We start from the raw sequence: 21,404 nt of genomic DNA, 5'->3' as shown, positions 1-21,404 counted from the left end.
GCCACCGCATGACCTTTTTTATTGGCGGGTTCATCTCTGGCCATTTCTTTCTTGTTGCTTTTTCTTTGCTTTTTCTTTGTTGGCTTTTCTGTTTTACGAATGAGGCCCTGCATGAAGGCTGAAGAAGGATTTAAAGCCCCAAAACGTCTTTTTCTGTGTGTATTTTTAAAACATCTTCCCCCATCCTCCTCATCTCTAAACCTAACTGGCTGAGAATATAAGTTCCTCTCCTGATTCCCCTTCTGGAGGCTGTTGGCAGTGCATGGGATGGGCTGTGGGATGCCAGATTCTTCTGCACGTGGGGGCTTGTCAGTGTTCTTTAAAAGTCTTGGTTCAGAGAGCTTAAATGGCCCAGGAAGTAGAGTGAGAGGAAAATCTTTGCATTAATTTCCAGCTCATTGAGACAGGGTACAGAAAAATTTCCATTGTGGGAAGGGAAGGGAGTCTTTCTCCTTTTCTTCTGACTGTGTGTTAAAATAGCATTAATAATGAGCTAGATATTGAGCCTGTACATAAAGGGGATAGCAGTATACTTAACTGACGGGCGTCCTTTCCAATCACTGGGCCTCGGCTCTGTTTGGTTGACACCCAGGCCACACCTGTTTGTAAATATCTGAAATGTTGCCCCTGGTTAACAATAGGGTCAGAGGTGAGGCCCCAAGGCCCAGTTCATGTTTTGTGAACAGGGATCACATGTGACTTTTAGGATGAACAAGAAGAAGAAGAGGCAGCCAACCAGAAACTCGCCCTCCAGAAAGCCAAGGAGGTGGCAGAAGTGAGTCCTCTGTCTGCAGCCAACATGTCCATAGCTGTGTAAGTGCCCCCAACTCCAGTATGCTCTCGGGGGTCCTCAACCTCTGCACCCTCCCAGTCAAGAATTTGGGGGCAGGGAGCAGTCCCTGACTGGGTTGAGCTTAGGAAGAGGTGCTTCTGCCCTCCACCCACTTTCACTCAAGAAATAATTAATAAGCCGGTACTATGTGCCAGGCACTGTTCTAGCTGCTGGGAATACGGCGTTAACAAGAGGTTGAGGTTTATAGGGAGGGCTAGGGGTGGTGAGAGTTATGATTTTAAGTAAAGTTGTCAGGGAAGGTCTCACTGAGAAGGTGACAAAGCCTGAAGAAGGTGAGGGAGGAGCTCTGTGGGGGGCTGAGTGAAGAGCATCGCAGGCAATGGGAACAGCGTGTACAAAGGCCCTAAGGCAGGCACATGCCTGGTGTGTTTAGGGAACACGAAGGGGGCCAGTGTGACTGAAGTAGAGTGAGTGAGGGGGGCCAGTGGGGGGAGGTGAGGGCAGAGAGGTGATGAGGGAGGACTTAGAATTTTGCGCTGAGGCAGGTGGGAGACATGGAGGGTTCTTGAGCTGAGGAAGGATAGGGACTCAGGTGGTCACAGGTGCCCTTTGGACGCTATCAGGGGAGCAAGGACAGGAGCCAGGAGACCAGGCTGGAGAAGACTGCATTGTTCCCTGCAAAAGAGATAGTGGGGGCTGGATCAGGGTGGATCGGAGTCATGGATGTAGCTGAATTCTAGACAGATCATGAAGGCAGAGTGGACAGAATTTGCTGGTGGATCAGAGGTGTTAAGGTGGTAAGAGTTAAGGTGTCTTGATTAAAGATTCGTGAACACAGATATTCTGAATTCCACCTTTGTTGGGTAGTCCTGGGATTTTGCATACTGTGGGGCGGTGCATAATGGGACAATGGGGAGGGGGCTTTCTTTCTCAAAGTGCAAGGAGATGGCTGTGGAAGGGGAGCCCAGGAAGGTACATGCTCAGGCAGGCAAGCCTATAGAAGTTGATGGTCTGTATAAAACTATCAATACACATAGAACCCCTGGAAAAATCTGTGTGCTCCAGGCAGGGCTTCAGCCCAGCCAGCACTCCCAGCCATGACCCCACTGGTGTTTTGCACCAGTGGATAGATAGGCACTGTCCCAAGCTCCCAAGCGCCCATGTCAGGGCTTCCAGAACCCGCTCCAGGTCAGTGTCCAATATGATTGGCTGTCTCAGAGGTTAAAATATTTTGAACATCAGGACAGCCCCCAGAGGCCATGTGCTAAAATTGGAAGAGGAATAGAGAGGTCAGTGGGGACATACACCTGGGCTGAGACCCCCATTAGACCGAAATGCCCAGCCAGGCCAGGATACCTTACTGGAACAAGACGCCCATCTGGGCCAAGACACCTGTAAGGACGAGACATCTGGCCAGGTTGAGTTTTCCACACAGGTTGAAACACCTAGTTAGGCAGGGATACCCAGCCAGGCCATGATACCCACCTTGACAGAGATGCCCACTTTGGTCAAGATGCACATCTGGGCCAAGGTACCCACCTGGGCGGAAATGCCCACCTGGGGCAAGACACCCACCAGGGTGGAGATACCCACTGGACCGAGATGCCCACCTGGGCTGAGACGCCTGTTAGCCCGAGAGGTCCATGCAGGCCACAATGCCCAGCAGTGCCCTAACCCCTGCGCCCTTCCATTGCAGGAAGGAACAACAGAAGAACCAGAAGCCCTCCAAGTCCGTGTGGGAGCAGCGGACAAGCGAGATGCGGAAGCAGAACCTGCTGGCCAGCCGGGAGGCGCTGTACAACGAGATGGACCCAGACGAGCGCTGGAAGGCCTCCTACGCCCGGCACCTGCGGCCCGACATGAAGACCCACCTGGACCGGCCGCTGGTGGTCGATCCCCAGGAGAACCGCAACAACAACACCAATAAGAGCCGGGCGGCCGAGCCCACGGTGGACCAGCGCCTCGGGCAGCAGCGAGCCGAGGACTTCCTGAGAAAACAGGCCCGCTACCACGACCGGGCCCGGGACCCCTGCGGCTCCGTGGGTCTGGACACCCGGAGGCCCTGGGCGGGCAGCCAGGAGGCCGAGCTGAGCCGGGAGGGGCCTTACGGCCGCGAGTCGGACCACCACGCCCGGGAGGGCGGCCTGGAGCAGCCGGGGTTCTGGGAGGGCGAGGCGGAGCGGGGCAAAGTCTGTGACCCGCACCGGAGGCACGCCCACCGGCAGGGGTGCAGCCGGGAAAGCCGCAGCGGGTCCCCGCGCACGGGGGCCGACGGGGAGCCCCGCAGGCACCGGGCGCACCGCAGGCCGGGCGACGAGGGCCTAGAGGACAAGGCCGATCGGCGGTCCCGGCACCGTGAGGGCAGCCGGCCGGCCCGGGGCGGCGAAGGCGAGGGCCCAGACGGCGGCGAGCGGAGGAGGCGACACCGGCTTGGCCCTCCGCCCGCCTACGACGGGGACGCACGCAGGGAGGACAAGGAACGCAGGCACCGGAGGAGGAAGTAAGTGGAAGCGATGACAATAGTAGAAATGATAAGATGAGGCAAAGTGGCACCTGCTGGGTACCTGGTACTCTCCTGAGCCACTTATTTCAGCTTCTTGACAGCCCCCTCATTGTCATGGCCCCGATTCACAGATGGGGAAACTGAGAGTTGGAGCTGACTTGCCCAAGGTAACACATCTAATAAGTGGCCTTGAACCCAGGTCATCTGGTGCCAGAAGCTGCAAACTATCAAGCCCTTGTACGTCTCAGGGAAACTCTACAAGAACTTTCCCCCAGAATTATACAGCTCTTCCATGTGCTTGCTGTGTGGCCTTCGGCAGGGACTTCACGTCTCTGGGCCTCAGTTTTCACAATCTGTAAAATGGAGATGGTGGGGTCTAATTTGGTCATTGCTCGAATTAAATGATGTAATATATGCAAAGGTCCTGAAAGAGCAGCTGACACATAATAAGTGCTTGGGAAATTTAGACCCTTTTTAGCTGTTATTGAGTCAATCATTTTTCACCTGATGCTATTCCTGGGGGGTTTGAAAAGCCACTCTGGGCCCTCAGAATTGAATGAAGAGCAGGGTTCAAGGCTTTTGGTGGCATCTTCCAGGCCAGCACCTCACCCAGTCAGAAATGACACCCTGTTTTTCATAACAATATTTTGTGACACTCCTTAGAAAATCCTACGGTGATTGTACATTTAGGAACCCAAACAACTTACATGTGTTCTTTCATTAATTAACGTCCTCTTAGTCTTCTTTTTTTTTTTAATTTTTATTGGAGTATAGTTGATCTCTTATTTTTCTTTTATTATATATCACCCGCCACTAGGGCATCCTTTTGATTTTTTTTTTCTTTTTTTAAAAAAACCCTCTTGTAGGGGCTTCCCTGGTGGTGCAGTGGTTGGGGGTCTGCCTGCCGAAGCAGGGGACATGGGTTCGTGCCCTGGTCTGGGAAGATCCCACATGCCACGGAGCAGCTGGGCCTGTGAGCCATGGCTGCTGAGCCTGCACGTCCAGAGCCTGTGCTCCACAAAGGGAGGGGCCACAACAGTGAGAGGCCTGCGTACCACAAAAACAAAAAACAAAAAACAAAAAAACAAAAAAAACCCTCTTGTAAGTTTTTTGTGTTTTCTTTTTTCGGCATTAGGTATTCTTTTTTTCCTTCCATTTTTATTGAGGTATAATTTACAGGCAGCACGGTATAAGTGTAAGGTGTACAACATAATGATTTCATTTACATACATTGGCACCATATTAATTTTTAATGATGTGTTTAAATGCTTCTGTTACCTGCCATGTGCACTAAGCTAATACTTCTCAAAATTGAATGGGTGCACGAATCCCCAGGGATCTTGTGAAAATACAGATTCTAATTCAGTAGGTCTCAGGTGCAGCCTGAGGTTCTGCATTTCTAAGGAGCCAGTGCTGGTCCAGGGACCACACTTTGAGTAATGAGACCCTAGAAGACAGAGTGAAGCAATTCTGCTGCAGACACCTATACACAAAATCACCATGAATGAGACAGGTACAAATGCCAGCTGACTCAGGACGCAGGCTACTCGAATAACATGAGGGAGTTACCATCAGTGTTGAGATGTTCCAAAATGGTGAAGTTCCGTACGAAATAGAGTCTACTCTTCCTTTAATTTGTCCAGTGCTTGCATTCTGGGAAGACGTGATGTATATTTAAAACATGCAAAAAATACTTTATGCTGATACATAAAGCAGAGTTAGGTTGAAACAAAAGACTCAGATCATTACAAGCAGAGTTTTCATCTGTGTGAGGGACATTAGCGAGTCGTGAAGGAGAAAGGATAACTCTTCCTCGGTGCGACTGCCCTGCACATGGTAAGATACTTATATACCTGCCTCCCATTTCCTAAATGCCCACAATGCCCCCAATTATTATGGCATGAGGTCTCCACATAGCTCCACAACAGCCCCCTGAAAACCATTGTTTCTGAGAAGGGAATAGTGTTCTAGGCTAAGAACAGCATGTGTAAAGGCCCTAAGGTAGAACAGAAGGAGGCTAGTTTGCCATTTGGGGGGTGAGGAGAGAGGGGCAGACAGAGAAATTGAAGGTAGTGTAATAGGTCAGCAGAGCCTTGAGTCCTCCCAGGGAAATGGGAGGCCACTGAAGGGATTTTACGTGGAATAAAGTGTTTAGCAGAGGACTCCATAATTAAGAACCAGTGGATCACTGGTGCTATTTTTTTTTTTTTTTTTGGCCATGCCACGTGGCATGCTGGATCTTAATTCCCCAACCAGGGATCCAACCCCTCTCAGTGGAAGTGAGGAATCCTAACCACTGGACCACCAGGCAAGTCTCCTGGTGCTATTATTTTAATACTACTAATATTACTGTTGTTACCATCCTTGTATTATATCTACTCCTATCATTGAAGGAGGAAGGGTGACAGGGACAGAAAGGCAGCACAGCCTGGTAGTGAAGGGCAAGGATTCTGGAGCCAGAGGTCACACTGCTGCCCCATCACTTCCCAGCTGTGTGACTTGCAGCCTGTCACTTCCTCTCTCTGGGCCTCCGTTTCCCCATCTGTAAAGTGGGAATAAGAATGCTACCTACCTCCTAGGGTAGGTATAAGGTTCAAATGAGTTAATACATGCAAAATGCTTTAAATGGTGCCTGGCTTATAATAAGTATGCAGTATTAGCTATTATTAGTATGAATATTATTATTATTCACTACTCAGTAAATGTTAACTTTTTTTTTTTTTTTTTTTTTTGCGGTACGCGGGCCTCTCACTGTTGTGGCCTCTCCCGTTGCGGAGCACAGGCTCCGGATGCGCAGGCTCAGCGGCCATGGCTCACGGGCCCAGCCGCTCTGTGGCATGTGGGATCCTCCCGGACCAGGGCACGAACCCATGTCCCCTGCATCGGCAGGCGGACTCTCAACCACTGCGCCACCAGGGAAGCCCAACTATTTTTCACCATAGCAGTAGTAATAAGCATTCGATAAGTTTTAGCTATTACTATTATTATTATCACTATTACTATTAAGACAGTTTCATCATAGACTAAAAAACAAAACTTTACATCCATAGCCTTTGGATTGTCCACTCAAACTCCTTCTTTTTACAGATGGGGAAACTGAGGCCCAGAGAGGGAAAGGGATTTCCCCAAGGGCAGCCAGCCAGCTGATAGCAGTAGTGTGATAAGAACCCAGCTTTCCTGAATTCCACAAGTGGCCCCTGCTCCCCCTCCTCTCCAGAGGAACAAAGTACCTCCCCCACTTCCACCCCCAAATCTGCACCAGGAGGGTACTGCTCACTCCTTTATTAATAGATGTGTCAGGGCTTCCCTGGTGGCGCAGTGGTTGAGAGTCTGCCTGCCGATGCAGGGGACACGGGTTCGTGCCCCGGTCTGGGAAGATCCCACATGCCGTGGAGCGGCTGGGCCCGTGAGCCATGGCCGCTGAGCCTGCGCGTCTGGAGCCTGTGCTCCGCAACGGGAGAGGCCACAACAGTGAGAGGCCCGCGTACCGCAAAAAAAAAAAAAAAATAGATGTGTCAAACGCCCTGGCCAGGAGAGGCATTATTCATTTGGCTGATAAAAAGGTTCTCATTGGAAATAAAACTTCATGAAGATTTGGGCACTTTTAGAGAAAAAAATCCAAGACTGTGCCACGTGGCGCAGCCAAAAAAATAGAATAAGAATGGCGAAGGTAAAATTTTATTCAAGAACATAACATACTAAAAAGACATTTCAGTTCTGTATTATGACAAAGCCAGTGGCCCTTAACAGGCCTGCCTCGCACATTTCTCCTCTTGTCCTTCCTTAGGCCTCTCCCCAGACACACTCTGTGTTTTGATTCTCCAGAGCATTGATAATAAATATAATTGGTTTTTTTTTAAGGTTTGATTTTTTTTTATTGAAGTATAGTTGATTAACAAGTTGTATAATATAATTGTTTTCTTTCTATTTCCCCTGTTTTCCCCCACTATTTCTACCTGAATCTCTTCCACTTCAGTTTTCCCAGGTTTACATGTCCCCCACCCCCGAAGCTTTCACTGGCTCACCCCAGGAAAAAGGGGGTGGAGCACACTCTGTTTTGTATCATTAAACAGTCGCTAACCCCTGATCTCCCACACCAGGTGGCTGAGCCCAGTGTCACCCCAGGGGCACCAAAGTGAGGATGGAGCTTTCTCTGACTCCCAGTAAAAATCTATGGATTGCAGAGCATCCACCACTCCCTGATAACTGGGCAGTGCCTCCTGCTAGGTTTGACTGAGGAGACCTGCAAGACCTGCACCACCCTAGAATTAATATCTCGGCTATTTGCATACTAGTTCCACCTGCTCCCATCAGCAAGACAACCTACTCCCCAAAAGGAGCAATAAGAGGGATACTGGACTTCTGAGCCTCACAGTTTATCCAGCAAGGGGTGGAGAGGAGAGGCTTCATCCTTTAATACCCTGATTCTTACAGCACCCCCAATTTGCCTTAACCAGTCTCAGCACCTCCATTCCATGCACACCAACTCATCCATTGCCCCGTTTTCTTCACTGAGTGGTGCTGTAGCTTAAGATCTCTAGGGCCAGAGTCCAACTCAGCCCTTTCCCAGCTGGATAACAATGGACAAGTGCCTTTGCCTCTCTGGGCCTCATCTTCCTCATCTGTAAAATGGGCCTGATCCTAATAGCACCTCAGATGGTGATTGTTGTGGGGATTAAATGAGTTAATATGTGCAGGTCCTAAGGATAGTGGGGGCACAAGCACCTTCCTCTGAATTTAGGGACCTGAGCATGCCCCAGGCGAGATGTCCATAGCCCTTGGCAGAGGGATGCTGAAGTGATTATCTGGCAAAGGGATGCAGTGCAGGACAGGCATTATGCAATCAGCTGCCTATTCTGGGCAGATGATGGCAGATCCCCAAGAGGGAAGGGGGAAGGGGCCTGACTTCAAAGTTTTCTGCCGCTTTTGAGTTCTCCTTGGAGACACTTGGAAATAAAACTTCCTGGAGATTGACACTAGGCCTCTGCAGGCTGAGCTTGTTAAAACTCCCCTGCAAACAGAGCCAGCAGAAGAAACAAAAGCAAGATGAAACAAAGACCCTCAGATCCCCTTTCCATCCGAACAAGGGGCTCTTGGTCCATGTGTGAGGCTGTCCCTCTAACAAAACGTACACCGTGCTCTCAACTGCTGTGTTATTTAGTACAGTCTCTCTGGATGGTGACCAAAAGATTCAGATTCTCTTTGAAATGATAACTTCACTGAGCCTGCTTTTTCGTAGAGCTCTACTTAAAAGAGTATACAAAATGATGAGAAAATATTCCCAGCCATCTTTTCATCTGATGTACACGTGCAAAATACATTCACCCCATCTCAACATCCCCAAAAGTCTTACCCCATCATCAGCTCAAAAACTCCAAATCTCATCATCTAACTCCAGTACTGGTAAGACTCTAGGTATGATCCCTTTGGGGGCAAAATTTTCTTCCATCTGTGGACCTGAAAACTAGAAAACAAATTAGCTGCTTCCAAAACACAAAGGTGGGACAAGCACAAAAATAGACATTCCTATTCCAAAAGGGGGAAATTGGAAGGAATAAAATGTCTCTGGTCCCCAGCAAGTTCTAAATCCAACAGAGCAAATTCCATTAGGTTTCCAGGCCTGCTAGCAATGCTCTAGCTCTCAGCTCGTTCACACATTTATTCTTCACAGGAACTCAGCGAGGTTATCATCCCCATGTTATGGGTGAGAAACAGGCTGAGTAAATCACCAGTGGTCACATAGCAAATAAATTCCAGGATCTTCACGTTAGTCTCCATGTTATAGAGAAGGTTCTACTACTATTATCCCCAATTTAAAGATGAGGAAACTGGGACTTCCCTGGTGGCACAGTGGATAAGACTCCACATTCCCAATTCAGGGGGCCTGGGTTCAATCCCTGGTCAGGGAGCTAGAGGCCCACATGCATGCTGCAACTAAGAGTTCACATGCCACAACTAAGGAGCCTGTGAGCTGCAACTAAGGAGCCTGCCTGCTGCAACTAAGACCTGGTACAACCAAATAAATAAATAAATATTTTTTAAAAAATTGAACAAACTCTGCTAAGATTTTAAAAATAAATAAATAAAGATGAGGAAACTGAGGCTCAGGGAGGTTAATCAAGCTACAGAGGATCCCACAGCTAGTAGGTGGCATTGGTGAGACTCAAACCCAGGTCAGTCTCTCGATCTAGGACCTGCTCACATGACTGAGAAGTGAGGAATTTGCCTGGACCTGCCCTTCTCCCTCTGCGGCCTCAGGGACACAAGCCTGAAAATAAATTACCTCATCTCTCTTCTGCTTGCTAAAAACACCATGGACGTTTGCAAGTTAAAATGCAAAAATAAAACAAGAAAGAGGGTGCTGGTGGCTTAGCCAGTGGAAGGGCCTCCAGGGGAGGCCAGCTTTTTCTTTTTTCTTTTTAATTATTATTATTTTTCACTTGAAGTATAGTTGATTTACAGAGGCCAGCTTATTTTAAATTTTTAAGTGTTAGGTAGATTTAGGGTTACAGATTGCGCCTCAGGAAGCAAGCCTATGCTGTCCAGGGGCTTTGGTTCCTGTGATTGTACCTAATCTCCTGGGTGTTCGATGAATGGATACAATCTGAGGGCTGTCTTTTGCTCACTTCTGGCCTCTTGAGTGAGTGTGTGATGGCAACAGCCTGACAAAGCCATTTTCTTTTTTTAATTTTTATTTATATATTTGGTTGCAGCAGGGAGGCTCCTTAGTTGTGGCACATGGGCTCCTTAGTTGCGGCAGGTGGGCTCCTTAGTTGTGGCTTGCAGTTTCCTTATTTATGGCATGCAAACTCTTAGTTGCAGCATGCATGTGGGATCTAGTTCCCTGACCAGGGATTGAACCCAGGCCCCCTGCATTGGGAGTGCAGAGTCTTATCCAGTGCACCACCAGGAAAGTCCCACAAAACCATTTTCTAGTATGCCTAACTCACCCTCTCCGGGCCTCAGTTTCCTCATTTGTGTAATGGGAACAGTAACAATTCAGGCCTCATAAGATTGTCCCAGAAGGTAATGAGTCAAAATAGAAGAGAGGCTGGCTCACACTACTGGAGGTTACAGTGAGTGCCAAGGATTCCCTGCACCCAGCAGCTGTGGGCTGAGTCTCCTAGGAGATCTCAAACTGCTTAGTAAGAGAGCTGCAGTGTCAGGTGGGGGTTAGTATGGGTGCTGGAGCCAGGTGGTCTGGGTCCAAGCTGCCTCTGTCAGCAACTGAGTGTGTGGCCTTGGGCAAGGCCCTTCGTGTTTCTGGGCCTTGGTTTCCTCATCTGTAAAAAGGGAATAACAGTACTACCCACTCCCTGTGGTTATTCTAAGGATTAGATGAGCTGACATGTCCAGGCTGGCACACAGCAAGTACTCAATATGTGTGAGCTCTTACGAGGAGGTGTGGAGGGCATGGGATACAGAATTGGGGGTACATTTGAGAAGAGCCAGGGGGTAAGTCTTGGACTGCAGAGCCCTCTGGAGAGAGGAGTCGTTGAGATTATAAACTACAGATGTCCTGCTGTTTCCGGGAAACAGACTTTGCCAGGGCCAGTGCCCAGGGATGGGGGAAGAATGGAGCCTCTTATCTGAGGATCAAGGGCCCAGAAGGGGTGTCTGAAGGCAAACAGAACAAACTGGGCGTCAGGTCCACACAGATCCATGCACAGGCAGGCAGAGCTGGGACCAGCCAAAGACAGAGAGTGAGCAGGGCCTGTAGCCACCCTCACCAGAGCCAGGGCTCCTGGGGGTCTCTGACAAGCTGGCGGTGAGTGTGCAGATGGGAGAAGGCAGGGGTTGATGGCAAGTCCAGGCCTGTGGGACTTCTCCTGGGCCTCAGTGTCCTTATCTGGAAAATGGGGACACTCATTTATCATTTGACAAGAAATGACCAGGTGGGCTTCCCTGGTGGCACAGTGGTTGAGAGTCTGCCTGCCGATGCAGGGGACGCGGGTTCATGCCCCGGTCCGGGAGGATCCCACGTGCCGCAGAGCGGCTGGGCCCGTGGGCCATGGCCACCGGGCCTGCGCGTCCGGAGCCTGTGCTCCACAAAGGGAGAGGCTGCAGCAGTGAGAGGCCCGTGTACCGCAAAAAAAAAAAAAAAAAGAAGTGACCAGGCATTTGCCATGTGCCAGGCCCTGTTCTGGGCACTGAAATCACAGCTGTGAACAAGACAGACAAAAATAAACCCCTTGCCTTGCGGAGCTGATGTCTCAGTGGGCATTGAGGTCGGCAAAGCTAAGCAAGGACCTTTAACTTTTTCCTCTCCTTCTCCAAATGCACTGAGCACTCAGACTCTTTTCTCCTCATGTCCATCTGCATGGTGTTAATTATTTGAGTCACTGAGACACCAAACCCCTACCCACCTCATCTCTCCCACTCTCCACCTTCAGCCATACCAGCCTCCTGAAACGTCAACAAGCTTATCCCCACCTCATGTCCTTTGCACTGGCTGTTCCCCCTGCCTGGAATGCTTTGCCCACCACACTTGTATCCCTGTGAGAAATTACCTTGTTCATTTACTGGCTGTGTGGCCTTGGCAAGAGACTTAACCTCTCTGAGCTTCAGTTTTCTCACCTGTAAAACAGTGCTGGTAATTATCCCTCTTAGGGCTAAGGACGAAGGAGTTATTGCAAGGCAAGTGTGTTACTGAAATGTTTGCTGTTATTATTTCTATTGTTATTTTTTATTATGTTAATGTACATATATGACCTGCTTTCCCTAACTGGAATATTGGGAAGGGGCATACTTACTACAAGCATTTAAAGCCATGAGGCAGGGAGTTCCCTGGCGGTCCAATGGTTAGGACTCCACGCTTTCACTGCCGAGGGCCGGGGTTCAATCCCTGTCAGGGAACTAAGATCCCACAAGCCACATGGTGTGGCCAAAAAACAAAACAAAAAGATAAATCCGTGGGGCAATTCCACCCCTAAAGAGATGGTGTCCCTGTGTCTGCTTTAGCCGCTCCTGGAAACATTGTGTGTCCCCGTCCTGCCTCAGAGCTAATGGGAGACACACAGGCAGGGTCAGGAAGGTTTGGATTGGAGACATGCAGGCTCTGGCAGAAAGTTCTTTTCCCTTCTGATTTCTCCATGAAGGAGTAGCCTCATCTCTTAGGAAGCAGCCCCCCTGGCAGGAGAAGCACCACACTGAAACCTGGGAGGGTGGGCACTTACGCTCCCACGGGGTCTTGACCCCTAACAAGAACAGACCAGGCACCGGAGAGTTTCAGGACACGGCCCCTCGACCGCCAACTTGGACCTCGAATGGTGGAATCTTAGGCAGGATCTGGAGACATTCCCGCTATGTTCTAACTCACTTATGGGTTCTTTTTCATTGGCCTGCCTGCCACAGAGAGAACCAGGGCTCCGGGGTCCCCGTGTCGGGCCCCAACCTGTCAACCACCCGGCCGATCCAGCAGGACCTGGGCCGCCAAGACCCACCCCTGGCCGAGGATATTGACAACATGAAGAACAACAAGCTGGCCACGGCGGAGTCAGCCAGTCCCCACGACAGCCTCGGCCACGCCGGCCTGCCCCAGAGCGCAGCCAAGATGGTGAACAGCGCCGACCCTGGCCCCACGCCTGCCCCACCTGCCATGGCCACCAACCCCCAGAATGCTTCCAGCCGCCGGACACCCAACAACCCGGGGAACCCATCCAACCCCGGTCCCCCCAAGACCCCCGAGAACAGCCTTATCGTCACCAACCCCAGCAGCACCCAGACCACCTCAGCTAAGACTGCCAGGAAACCCGACCACACCACGGTGGACATCCCCCCAGCCTGCCCGCGCCCCCTCAATCACACCGTCGTCCAAGGTATGAGCTCCAATTTCACACATGAGCCGGCCTCCTGGGCTCAATCCCCAGAGGCTCAGTTGGGTGACTCTGGACAGTGACTCCACCTCTCTGGCCTCAATTTGCTTCATCTGGAAAATGGGTAGAGACATAGTTCCTGCCCCCACAGGGCTGCTGGGAGAATTAAATGAGGTAATATGCAGACGATGCCTGACAAGTACACAATAGGTTAGCAACATTTCCTGCATTCCAAATTCCCACAGGGGAGCCAGGGAGCCACCATATTTGAGGAGTCAACGGATTCCTCTGATGGAAATCTGGGGGAGTCAGATGATTCTTTAGGCCAGCGCTGTCCAAAAGAAATGTGACACAGGCCACCTATGTAATTTTAAACTTTCTAGGGGAATTCCCTGGTGGTCCAGCGGTTAGGACTACATGCTTCCACTGCAGGGGGCATGGATTCGATCCCTGGTTGGGGAACTAAGATCCCGCAAGCCGAGTGGTGCAGCCAAAGTAATTAATTAATTAAACTTTCTAGTAGCCATGTTAAAAGAAAGAAAGAAGGGACGAAAGGAGAAAAGGAGGGAGGGAAGAGGGAAGAAGGAAGGAAGGAGTGATTTTAAAAATAAAGAAGAAATAGGTGAATTGAACTTTAATAGTTAAATCGTATTTAACCCAAAATACTATTGATTTGTATTCAAAATGTTAACATGTCAATGTGTCATCAATACTTTCTAAATTATTAATGAGCCACCTTACATTCTTTTTCTCATACTCAGTCTTGGAAATCTGGCATGTTTTTACACTGCATGCCACAGTTTGGACTAGCCACGTTTCAAATGCTGGACAGTGCAGGTCTAGGACCTTGAGGGATTGGCTGTTTTTGCACCCCCCCCAACCTCCCCCTTGTAAGATTACGATCTGAGAAGCACCAGGAATTTGGAACTTACCCTGAGTTTATTATTTTTAAGATGATAATGGTAGCCCAGTTCTATGCAAAAGCTGTCCATGAGTTTGCTCTATAAATGCTTGCCACAGTCCTACAAGGCAGATCTTGTCATTGTGCCCATTTCACAGATGAAAAAACTGAGGCTCAGCAAGGCTCAGCCTGTCCACGGACCCATAGAGTGGCTAGGCTGCAGGATCAATGCTCAGGAGGATGGTGCCTCACCCCACTCAGGAGAGGGGTGTTAATGGAGGGAAACCCTGCAGTTTGACTATGGGAGGGGCTCAGTATTCTCATCTGTAAAGTGGGGCTGTTGGTACTCACCCCGCCTGCCTCCAAGTGACAATATAAAGGTCATCATAGGCCGGGGGTAGGTCTATGTTAGTTTCCCGTGAGGGTCCCAGCAGACTCAAGGCTGTAGAGTGGTTGAGAGCAAGCACTCTGGGGCCAGGCTACCCGGGTTCAAATCCCAGCTTTGCCACATCCCAGCCATGTGACCTTAGGCAAGCCACTTCCCCTCTCTGTGCCTCAGTTTCCTCATCTGTAAAGTGGGGATCATAAAGTACCAACCTCATAGGGTCAGGTGAGGATTAAATGGCATAATAGGGTGCCTGGCACATAGTAGGCACTTTGTGTCAGCTGCTTATTGCCTGCTCTGGAGAGTAGGCAGGAGACCAGAGGTTTGTGGGAAATTGTGGAGGGAGCCCTGTGTTGGTTCTTGTCCCAACAGTGAACAAAAACGCCAACCCAGACCCACTGCCAAAAAAGGAGGAAGAGAAGAAAGAGGAGGAGGAAGACGACCCTGGGGAAGACGGCCCCAAGCCCATGCCCCCCTACAGCTCCATGTTTATCCTCTCTACGACCAACCCGTGAGTATGGCCCATGGCCAGGGCAGGGGGCCCAGGGCTCCCACTGGGGCAGTGGAAGTCAGGACAGAGGGCAGACCCAAACAAAGGGTAGTGGGGGAGAGTTGCCTCTAAGACCATTAGTCCATAGGAGACCTTTGAGCAAATTAAAAAATGATGTCCCTTTCTTAAGTCATATAAGATAGAAACTTATCATAAAGTACTGATTTTGTTGGAAAAGACCCCCTCCTGCCACCAACTAAAAACCACTTGTCATAAATATCCACATCTACACTGTCTGTGATGTGAGAGGTGTCCCTTAGAAATGGCTGCTTGTGCAGTGCACAACCTGTACAATTGTACATGGCAGCCCTGGTCCCTGAGCTCTGCTCTACAGGGATTTGGATTTTGGGTAGATGATCTCTGAGTTCATGGCCCTCTGTCTTGGGCATCCTTGAGGAGGCTGGATTATTTAGGGGGGAAATTTATCGCATGTATGTCTTGGTGGCTCAGAGGTTGTTTTAGAATTGCATTTTTCCACAGGGTATTTTTTGAAACCCTGGTCCCTCAAAATGCTTCTTGGCAAAGGAGAATCATGTCAAATAAGCTGCAGGGGAAACTGCTTTCTCTAACCTGCCTCTTGGAGCTCACCCTGTGCATTTACTTTTTTATGTGGTGGACATTAGCTATTTTAATAAAGAAATTCTTATGTGGCACTTAGCACCAGGCACTATTCTGAATACTTTACAAATAAAAAAATTTTCTCATAATAACCCTATAGGGGTTGGTACTTTGCTTATCCCCATTGGACAGATGAAGAAACTGAGGTCCAGAGAGATGAAGTCACCTGCCCGAAGTCAAACAGCAAGCAAGTGGGAGAGCCCAGACAGACTGACTCCAGCATCCTTGTTCTTAGCCCCTCAGCCCTGCAGCCATTCATACAATCTCATGACATATTTATCATTATTAGCTCCACTTGAGGTTAATTATTTCATTATCTCATTAGCATATTAAAGACTCTGATAAGGCCTGCAATTCGTAATTTAAGTAACTAACTTTTTGGAGCCCCTACCATGTACCAGGCATATATTAACTCTTTTGATCCTCACATTCTTGTGAGTTAGGCACTGTTGTATGAGGGCACTGAGGTACAATAACTTGCCTAAGGTCACTCAACTAATTGAAAACAAAAAAGGAAATCTACTTAACCCAGAATTTCCCAATTTTGTTTGACCATGTGAAATTTTATGCATAAAAAGCTTTTCATCTCCTACAGAATCAAGGACAATATTTCTTCAACTCAGCCTGTGAGTTAAGATGTCCCAAGAGGGTGGTTTGGAAGTGATGGGAACTTCTAAACAGAGATGTGGATATCTTCCCTCGCTGAGGGCTCCCCCTGCCCCAAGAGGGTCCCCAGATGAAGGAGCTTGTTACTCTGTTGGGTGTGGGACCTTGGGAGTTAGAGATCTCAGATAGTTGGTAGGTGACATAAGGAGATTACAGAGGAAGGGGCTCAGTAGCCTGTGGTCTGAGTGGACCTCTGCACGCCTACCTGTCCCCAACAGCCTTCGCCGCCTGTGCCATTACATCCTGAACCTGCGCTACTTTGAGATGTGCATCCTCATGGTCATCGCCATGAGCAGCATCGCCCTGGCAGCTGAGGACCCCGTGCAGCCCAACGCACCGCGAAACAATGTGAGTCCTACCCAGCAGGTTCCTTCCAGCCCAGCTACTCTGTCACGGGCCACTTTCTCCTGCATCATAAAAGCAGATAGCTAAGGTGGAATAAATGTTGGGGGCACCCCTGGGCACAGCCCTTGTGGCCACTGGTTGGGAGAGGAAGCTCTGATTCTCTTCTTGAGGAAGGATGTTTGTTCCTTGCGACTGTGGTTCTTTGTGCCTGGTGGGGAAGAGGTGGCCAAGAGGGGCTGAAAATTGCTGGAATCCTTGGTCGGGGGAGTGGGTCTGGCAGGATGTGGAGGTGCACAAGCTCTGCGTGGAATGTGGGGGGTACTGAGACAGGGGGTGCTCCAGAGGCATCTCCTCTGCAGTCAGGTCTCACCAAATGGACTTTTTTTGTTTCGATGAGAAGCTTTGAAAGAAAGGATTATTTTTGACTCAGAGACACCTCCTAAACTTTGAGCTTTGGGGAGAGCTAAAAAGCTCTCCGTCTGGGAGCCCAAGGTCTGCTAACAGCCCCTGTCCGTCGAGCACTTGCTGTGTCCCAGGCACAACCCCAGGTACTTGGGGTATCCCCATTGGACAGATGAGGAAACTGAGGCTCAGGGAGGTTTAGTGACCTGTCCCGGGTCACACAGCAGAATTCCAATTCTGCCCCCACTAGATCTCCCGCTGCTTCCCTCAACTGTCACCATTTATCAAACACCTACTGTGCTCATGTCCCCCCTTAAGTCCTGCGATGCAGGAATGAGTGTGTGCCGTGGTTGAGAGGGGAAACCAAGGCACCAGCAGGCCAGGGCATGACAGAGGCTGGACTGGTGTCAGCGCCTTCTTCCCCAGCTCCTTCCTCTACCCCCATCAGCCCCCACACGAGCCATCTTCCTCTAGGAGTCAGGCCCTGCCGCCCTCGCTAAGTAGGTTAGGAGCCTTGGCGAGGCTGGCAAGTCCCATAAATCAAGCCCGTCCTCAGCTTACTTTGCACTTTCCCTTCCTTCACAGGCCTGGCAGGCCCCCTGGGGACCCGATGGGGGAGATGGAAGGAAATAATTAGAACAAGCCTCCTGAAGGAAAGTGGTACCAGGGCAGGGCTGAGGCTGCACTCTGTTATCTCCTGCTGCCTGGTTTCAACTAGGGACCTAGGGAGCCAGGCTTGGGGAAGGGGTGTCCCAAGAGGGGTCAGCAAACACCCTGCTGGCTCTAGGAGACTGGAGCGGGCTTTGTCTCTGGCAGGGAGGGGATGGGCATGGGGGGGTTCAGGGGGACCGCTGCAGCTCCTGGGACCGTAGTGAACCCTGGCAGGGCTCAGACCAGCCCCCATGGAGCGTTTGCAGAGCTCTGGTTCCCCTGCCCCGTCCCCACTGCTCCATCTCACAGTTGAAACATCTCTCCTCAAAGCCCTCCTTTTTCTGGATTTCCCTGGTGGTGCAGTGGTTAAGACATCACACTTCCACTGCAGGGGGCACGGGTTCGACCCCTGGTTGGGGAACTGAGACCCCACATGCCGCGCGGCCAAAAAAATAATAATAATTTTTTTTAAAAGCCCTCTCTCTTCAAGAGCATGGTAAGACAGCTGATACCCCGGGCCCCCTCCCGAGTTCTTTTTATTAGCTGATCTAGAACAGACCTCAGAAAAGTGCACAGAACATGTATGATCCATTCATTTATCAAGTGCACTCCCCCATGTAAGCACCACCCAAGCCAAGAAGTAGAACAAAACTGAGCGTGACCACAGGCACCTCTTTGATCGCCCCCATCCCTTCCCTTTGGAGCTCGGTTCGCAAGTGGGAACAAGGTCTTCAGACATGTTTGGGTGTTGTGAGTTGGGACAGGTGGAGGTTTGCTACTGGCATCGAGAGGGTGGGGACCAGGGACACTGTTCATCACCCTGTAGCGCACAGGGCAGCCTCACCACAGAGAATGACCTGACCCCTATTGTCAACAGTGCTTGAAAAACCCTACCTTAGAGGTATCAAAATCCCCACTTCTGGAAGGAGCATTTCTTAGCTGCTCTGATTTTCCCACCTGTACATGCATCCTTAAACACTAGAATTTTTTTGCCTGTTTCTAACACTGAACAGATGGGATAAATTCTATGCATCTCTCTGTCACCCAAAATCGTGTCCACCATGAGATGAGCATGTATTGAGGGTGGTAGTGACAGTCATTCTTTTCCGCTGCTGTTGAATATTCCACTCCATGCCATAATTTGTTTATGCATCTTCCACTTGACACACATTTGGATTGTCTGCAGTTTAGAGTGCTGTCACGGCATCCCCTACCCACAACATGGGGCCCCTGGGCTTGACTTTCTCCAGGGTCTAAAACCAGAAATGGAGTTTCTGGATCATACATAGAATTTACACGTGCTTGGCCCCAAAGATGCAGCCAGAATGTTTACTCACACCAGCAACGTACAAGGCTCCCACTGCTCCACAGTCTTGCCCACACTTGGTACTGTCAGCGCTTTCATTTAGCCAACCTGGTGGGTGTGGAATCTCATTGGGACTTCGATTTGCATTTCCCTGTGATAAATGAGACTGAGAACCTTTTTGGATTTCAGTGAGCCACAGAGAATTGCCTTTTGTAGGTCAAAAAGATCTACATATTAGATACGGTTGAACCTAATTTATTGGTCTTTTGGTTTTCTCTTGCTCCACTTATTAAGCTCTCCAGAATTTGATGCAACTGACCACCTGGCCTGCCTTTCCCCCCACCTCCTTTCCTTCCTTCTTTCCTCCTTTCCTTCCATTCATTTCTTTATTTAGTAATTATTTAATGAGCAACTACTGTGTGCCACGTGCTGAGCTAAACATCAAGGGTTGACAGGGTATGAGACAGTCCCTGCCGTCTCAGAGCTCACAGAGCACCGGGCCTTTATCCATGCTGTGCCCTCTGCCCGGTACACCTGGAATGCTCTCCCACCACCACCCCCTCAGCCTTCCCAGAACCTTCCAGCCCCTTACACCTGCTGCACATCCCAGGAAGTTAGCCATCCTGGCCACTCTGGTCTCCAATGGCCCTTCAAGCACCACACATAATGAGAATGTGAGTGGTGACCACACAGATCACGGATCCCAGCTCCTGCAGGACCCAGTGCAGCCACAGCTATTCATGCATTCATTCAACAAACATTTCTTGAGTATGCCTGGCCCTGTACTATAAGCTGGAGATGCCACAGGGACAGACAAATATCCCTGCCCTTGTGAGGTTGACTTTCAGGTTGGAGAGGTGGACAGTGAGATTATTAGTAACTATAACAAATAGTGTGTCAGGATGTGATAAGTGCTAGGGTTGAGGGATATTGGGGGAAGGGGTAGACTTGGTGGAATTTTAAACAGGCAGTCAGGGAAGGCCTCACTGAGAAAGTGATATTTGAGCCAAGTCATAAAGGAGGAGAGAGAGGGAATCAGTTGGAACATGGAGAAGAGCATTCCAGGCAGAGGGAACAGCCTGTGCAAAGGCCCTGAGGTGAGAACATCCAGGGTGGCAGAATCAGAGTGAGCAAGGGGGAGAGTAGGACAAGATGAGGGCAAGGAGGTGGCCAGGCAGATTGTGCAGGACCTTGGAGGGCACGAGGAGGACTTTGGCTTTTACCCGAGTGAGGTGTGAGCCACAGAGGATTCTTAAGCAGAGAAGAGGGTGGTGGGTGACCTAACTTCTGTGCTCACCGGCGCCCTCTGGTGGCCATCCTTAGTAATTACCAGCCCTTACTTCTCCAAGGCAAATCTGATGAAGTCAGCCCCCTGCGCTTACCATGTGCTGGGCACTGTGCCAGTACACTCAACATCCTCATGCCAGGGTCATGCCAGGGTCACACCAGGGATGTGCTATGGCATGGCCAGGAAAGGGGCCAGAGTGCAGGATGTTGCCCGTCCAGACAGAAACCACTAATGCCTGGTCTTGTGTAAAGTGGTGGGGAGAGGGAGAATCAACCCACCCTGCTGAGTGTGTGGCCCCGGAGTGGGGAGGGAGATGGGCGCCACAGTGAGGTTTGTCCCCAGTGTCTGTCCTGGACGGCTGATCATGTTTAGGCAACCCTGTGTGGGAACAGTTACTCACCCAGGAGACCCAGCAGGTCAGAGGCACTGGGGGATCAGACCTGTCGCCCACAGAGATGCAGTCCCCCTGAACTTCCCTGGGGCCACCTCTAGTCCATATAGTGCTTTGGGCAAATAAAAAAGGCACCCTTTCCGTTGGTAAGCAGACCAGCCTGGTAGAGTGATTTTTTGCTAGGACTTTGCTGCCATCTGCTGGACAGTTTCATTCACAACATACAAATCTGCCCTGAGACAGTGGGAGGAGGCTCTTGGGGAGTGCACGACCTGCCCAACTGTACATGGATGCAGCATTTCCTCATGTGGATGGAGATTCTGCTCCCTGGGGACTTTGTTGGAGGCCACACACCCCAGTGGACCAAGGCTAGGTGCACGAGGGCTCTGCTGGAGCAAGCCAATGATCTGCTGCCCCCTTGCTTTTATCCCCTGCAGGTGCTGCGATATTTTGACTACGTTTTTACAGGCGTCTTTACCTTTGAGATGGTGATCAAGGTGAGTGCCAGGGCTCCACAGGATTCTGCACCCTCAAGAATGCCACCCTGGTGCAGGAGGCTCACCCCAGAGATTAGAAATGCTTGGTGTGCTTGAGGAACATCAAGGAAGCTGATGCATCCAGAAGGAGTGAGAGAGGAGGGTGGGGAAACCAGGTCAGGGAGATGAGCAGGGAGGAGCGAATCATGCAAGAACTTGGGGGCCACAGGGAGGACTTAGGCTTTTATCCCAAGTGTGGTGGGCGCCATGGAAGGTTCTGAGCAGAGGGACATGATTGGACTCAGGTGTTCACA

General features: G+C 50.2%; 1 protein-coding gene across 3 annotated transcripts in view; it reads left to right on the top strand.

Annotated features, from left to right (window-relative positions):
* CACNA1A (calcium voltage-gated channel subunit alpha1 A) overlaps nucleotides 1-21,404 on the top strand; it is a 238,334-nt gene that overhangs the window by 157,124 nt on the left and 59,806 nt on the right. For all 3 annotated transcript variants that reach the window (XM_060092233.1, XM_060092235.1, XM_060092236.1), the window contains exons 18-23: nucleotides 707-813; nucleotides 2,490-3,293; nucleotides 12,651-13,114; nucleotides 14,770-14,908; nucleotides 16,450-16,579; nucleotides 21,052-21,111. In XM_060092233.1, coding sequence (XP_059948216.1) covers nucleotides 707-813; nucleotides 2,490-3,293; nucleotides 12,651-13,114; nucleotides 14,770-14,908; nucleotides 16,450-16,579; nucleotides 21,052-21,111 — 1,704 coding nt within the window. The remainder of the gene's footprint in view (nucleotides 1-706; nucleotides 814-2,489; nucleotides 3,294-12,650; nucleotides 13,115-14,769; nucleotides 14,909-16,449; nucleotides 16,580-21,051; nucleotides 21,112-21,404) is intronic.

Source organism: Mesoplodon densirostris, chromosome 3, assembly GCF_025265405.1.
Source record: "Mesoplodon densirostris isolate mMesDen1 chromosome 3, mMesDen1 primary haplotype, whole genome shotgun sequence".
Taxonomy (NCBI): domain Eukaryota; kingdom Metazoa; phylum Chordata; class Mammalia; order Artiodactyla; family Ziphiidae; genus Mesoplodon; species Mesoplodon densirostris.
The sequence above is the reverse complement of the archived record's forward strand: the minus strand, read 5'-3'. Positions and strand labels throughout refer to the sequence as shown.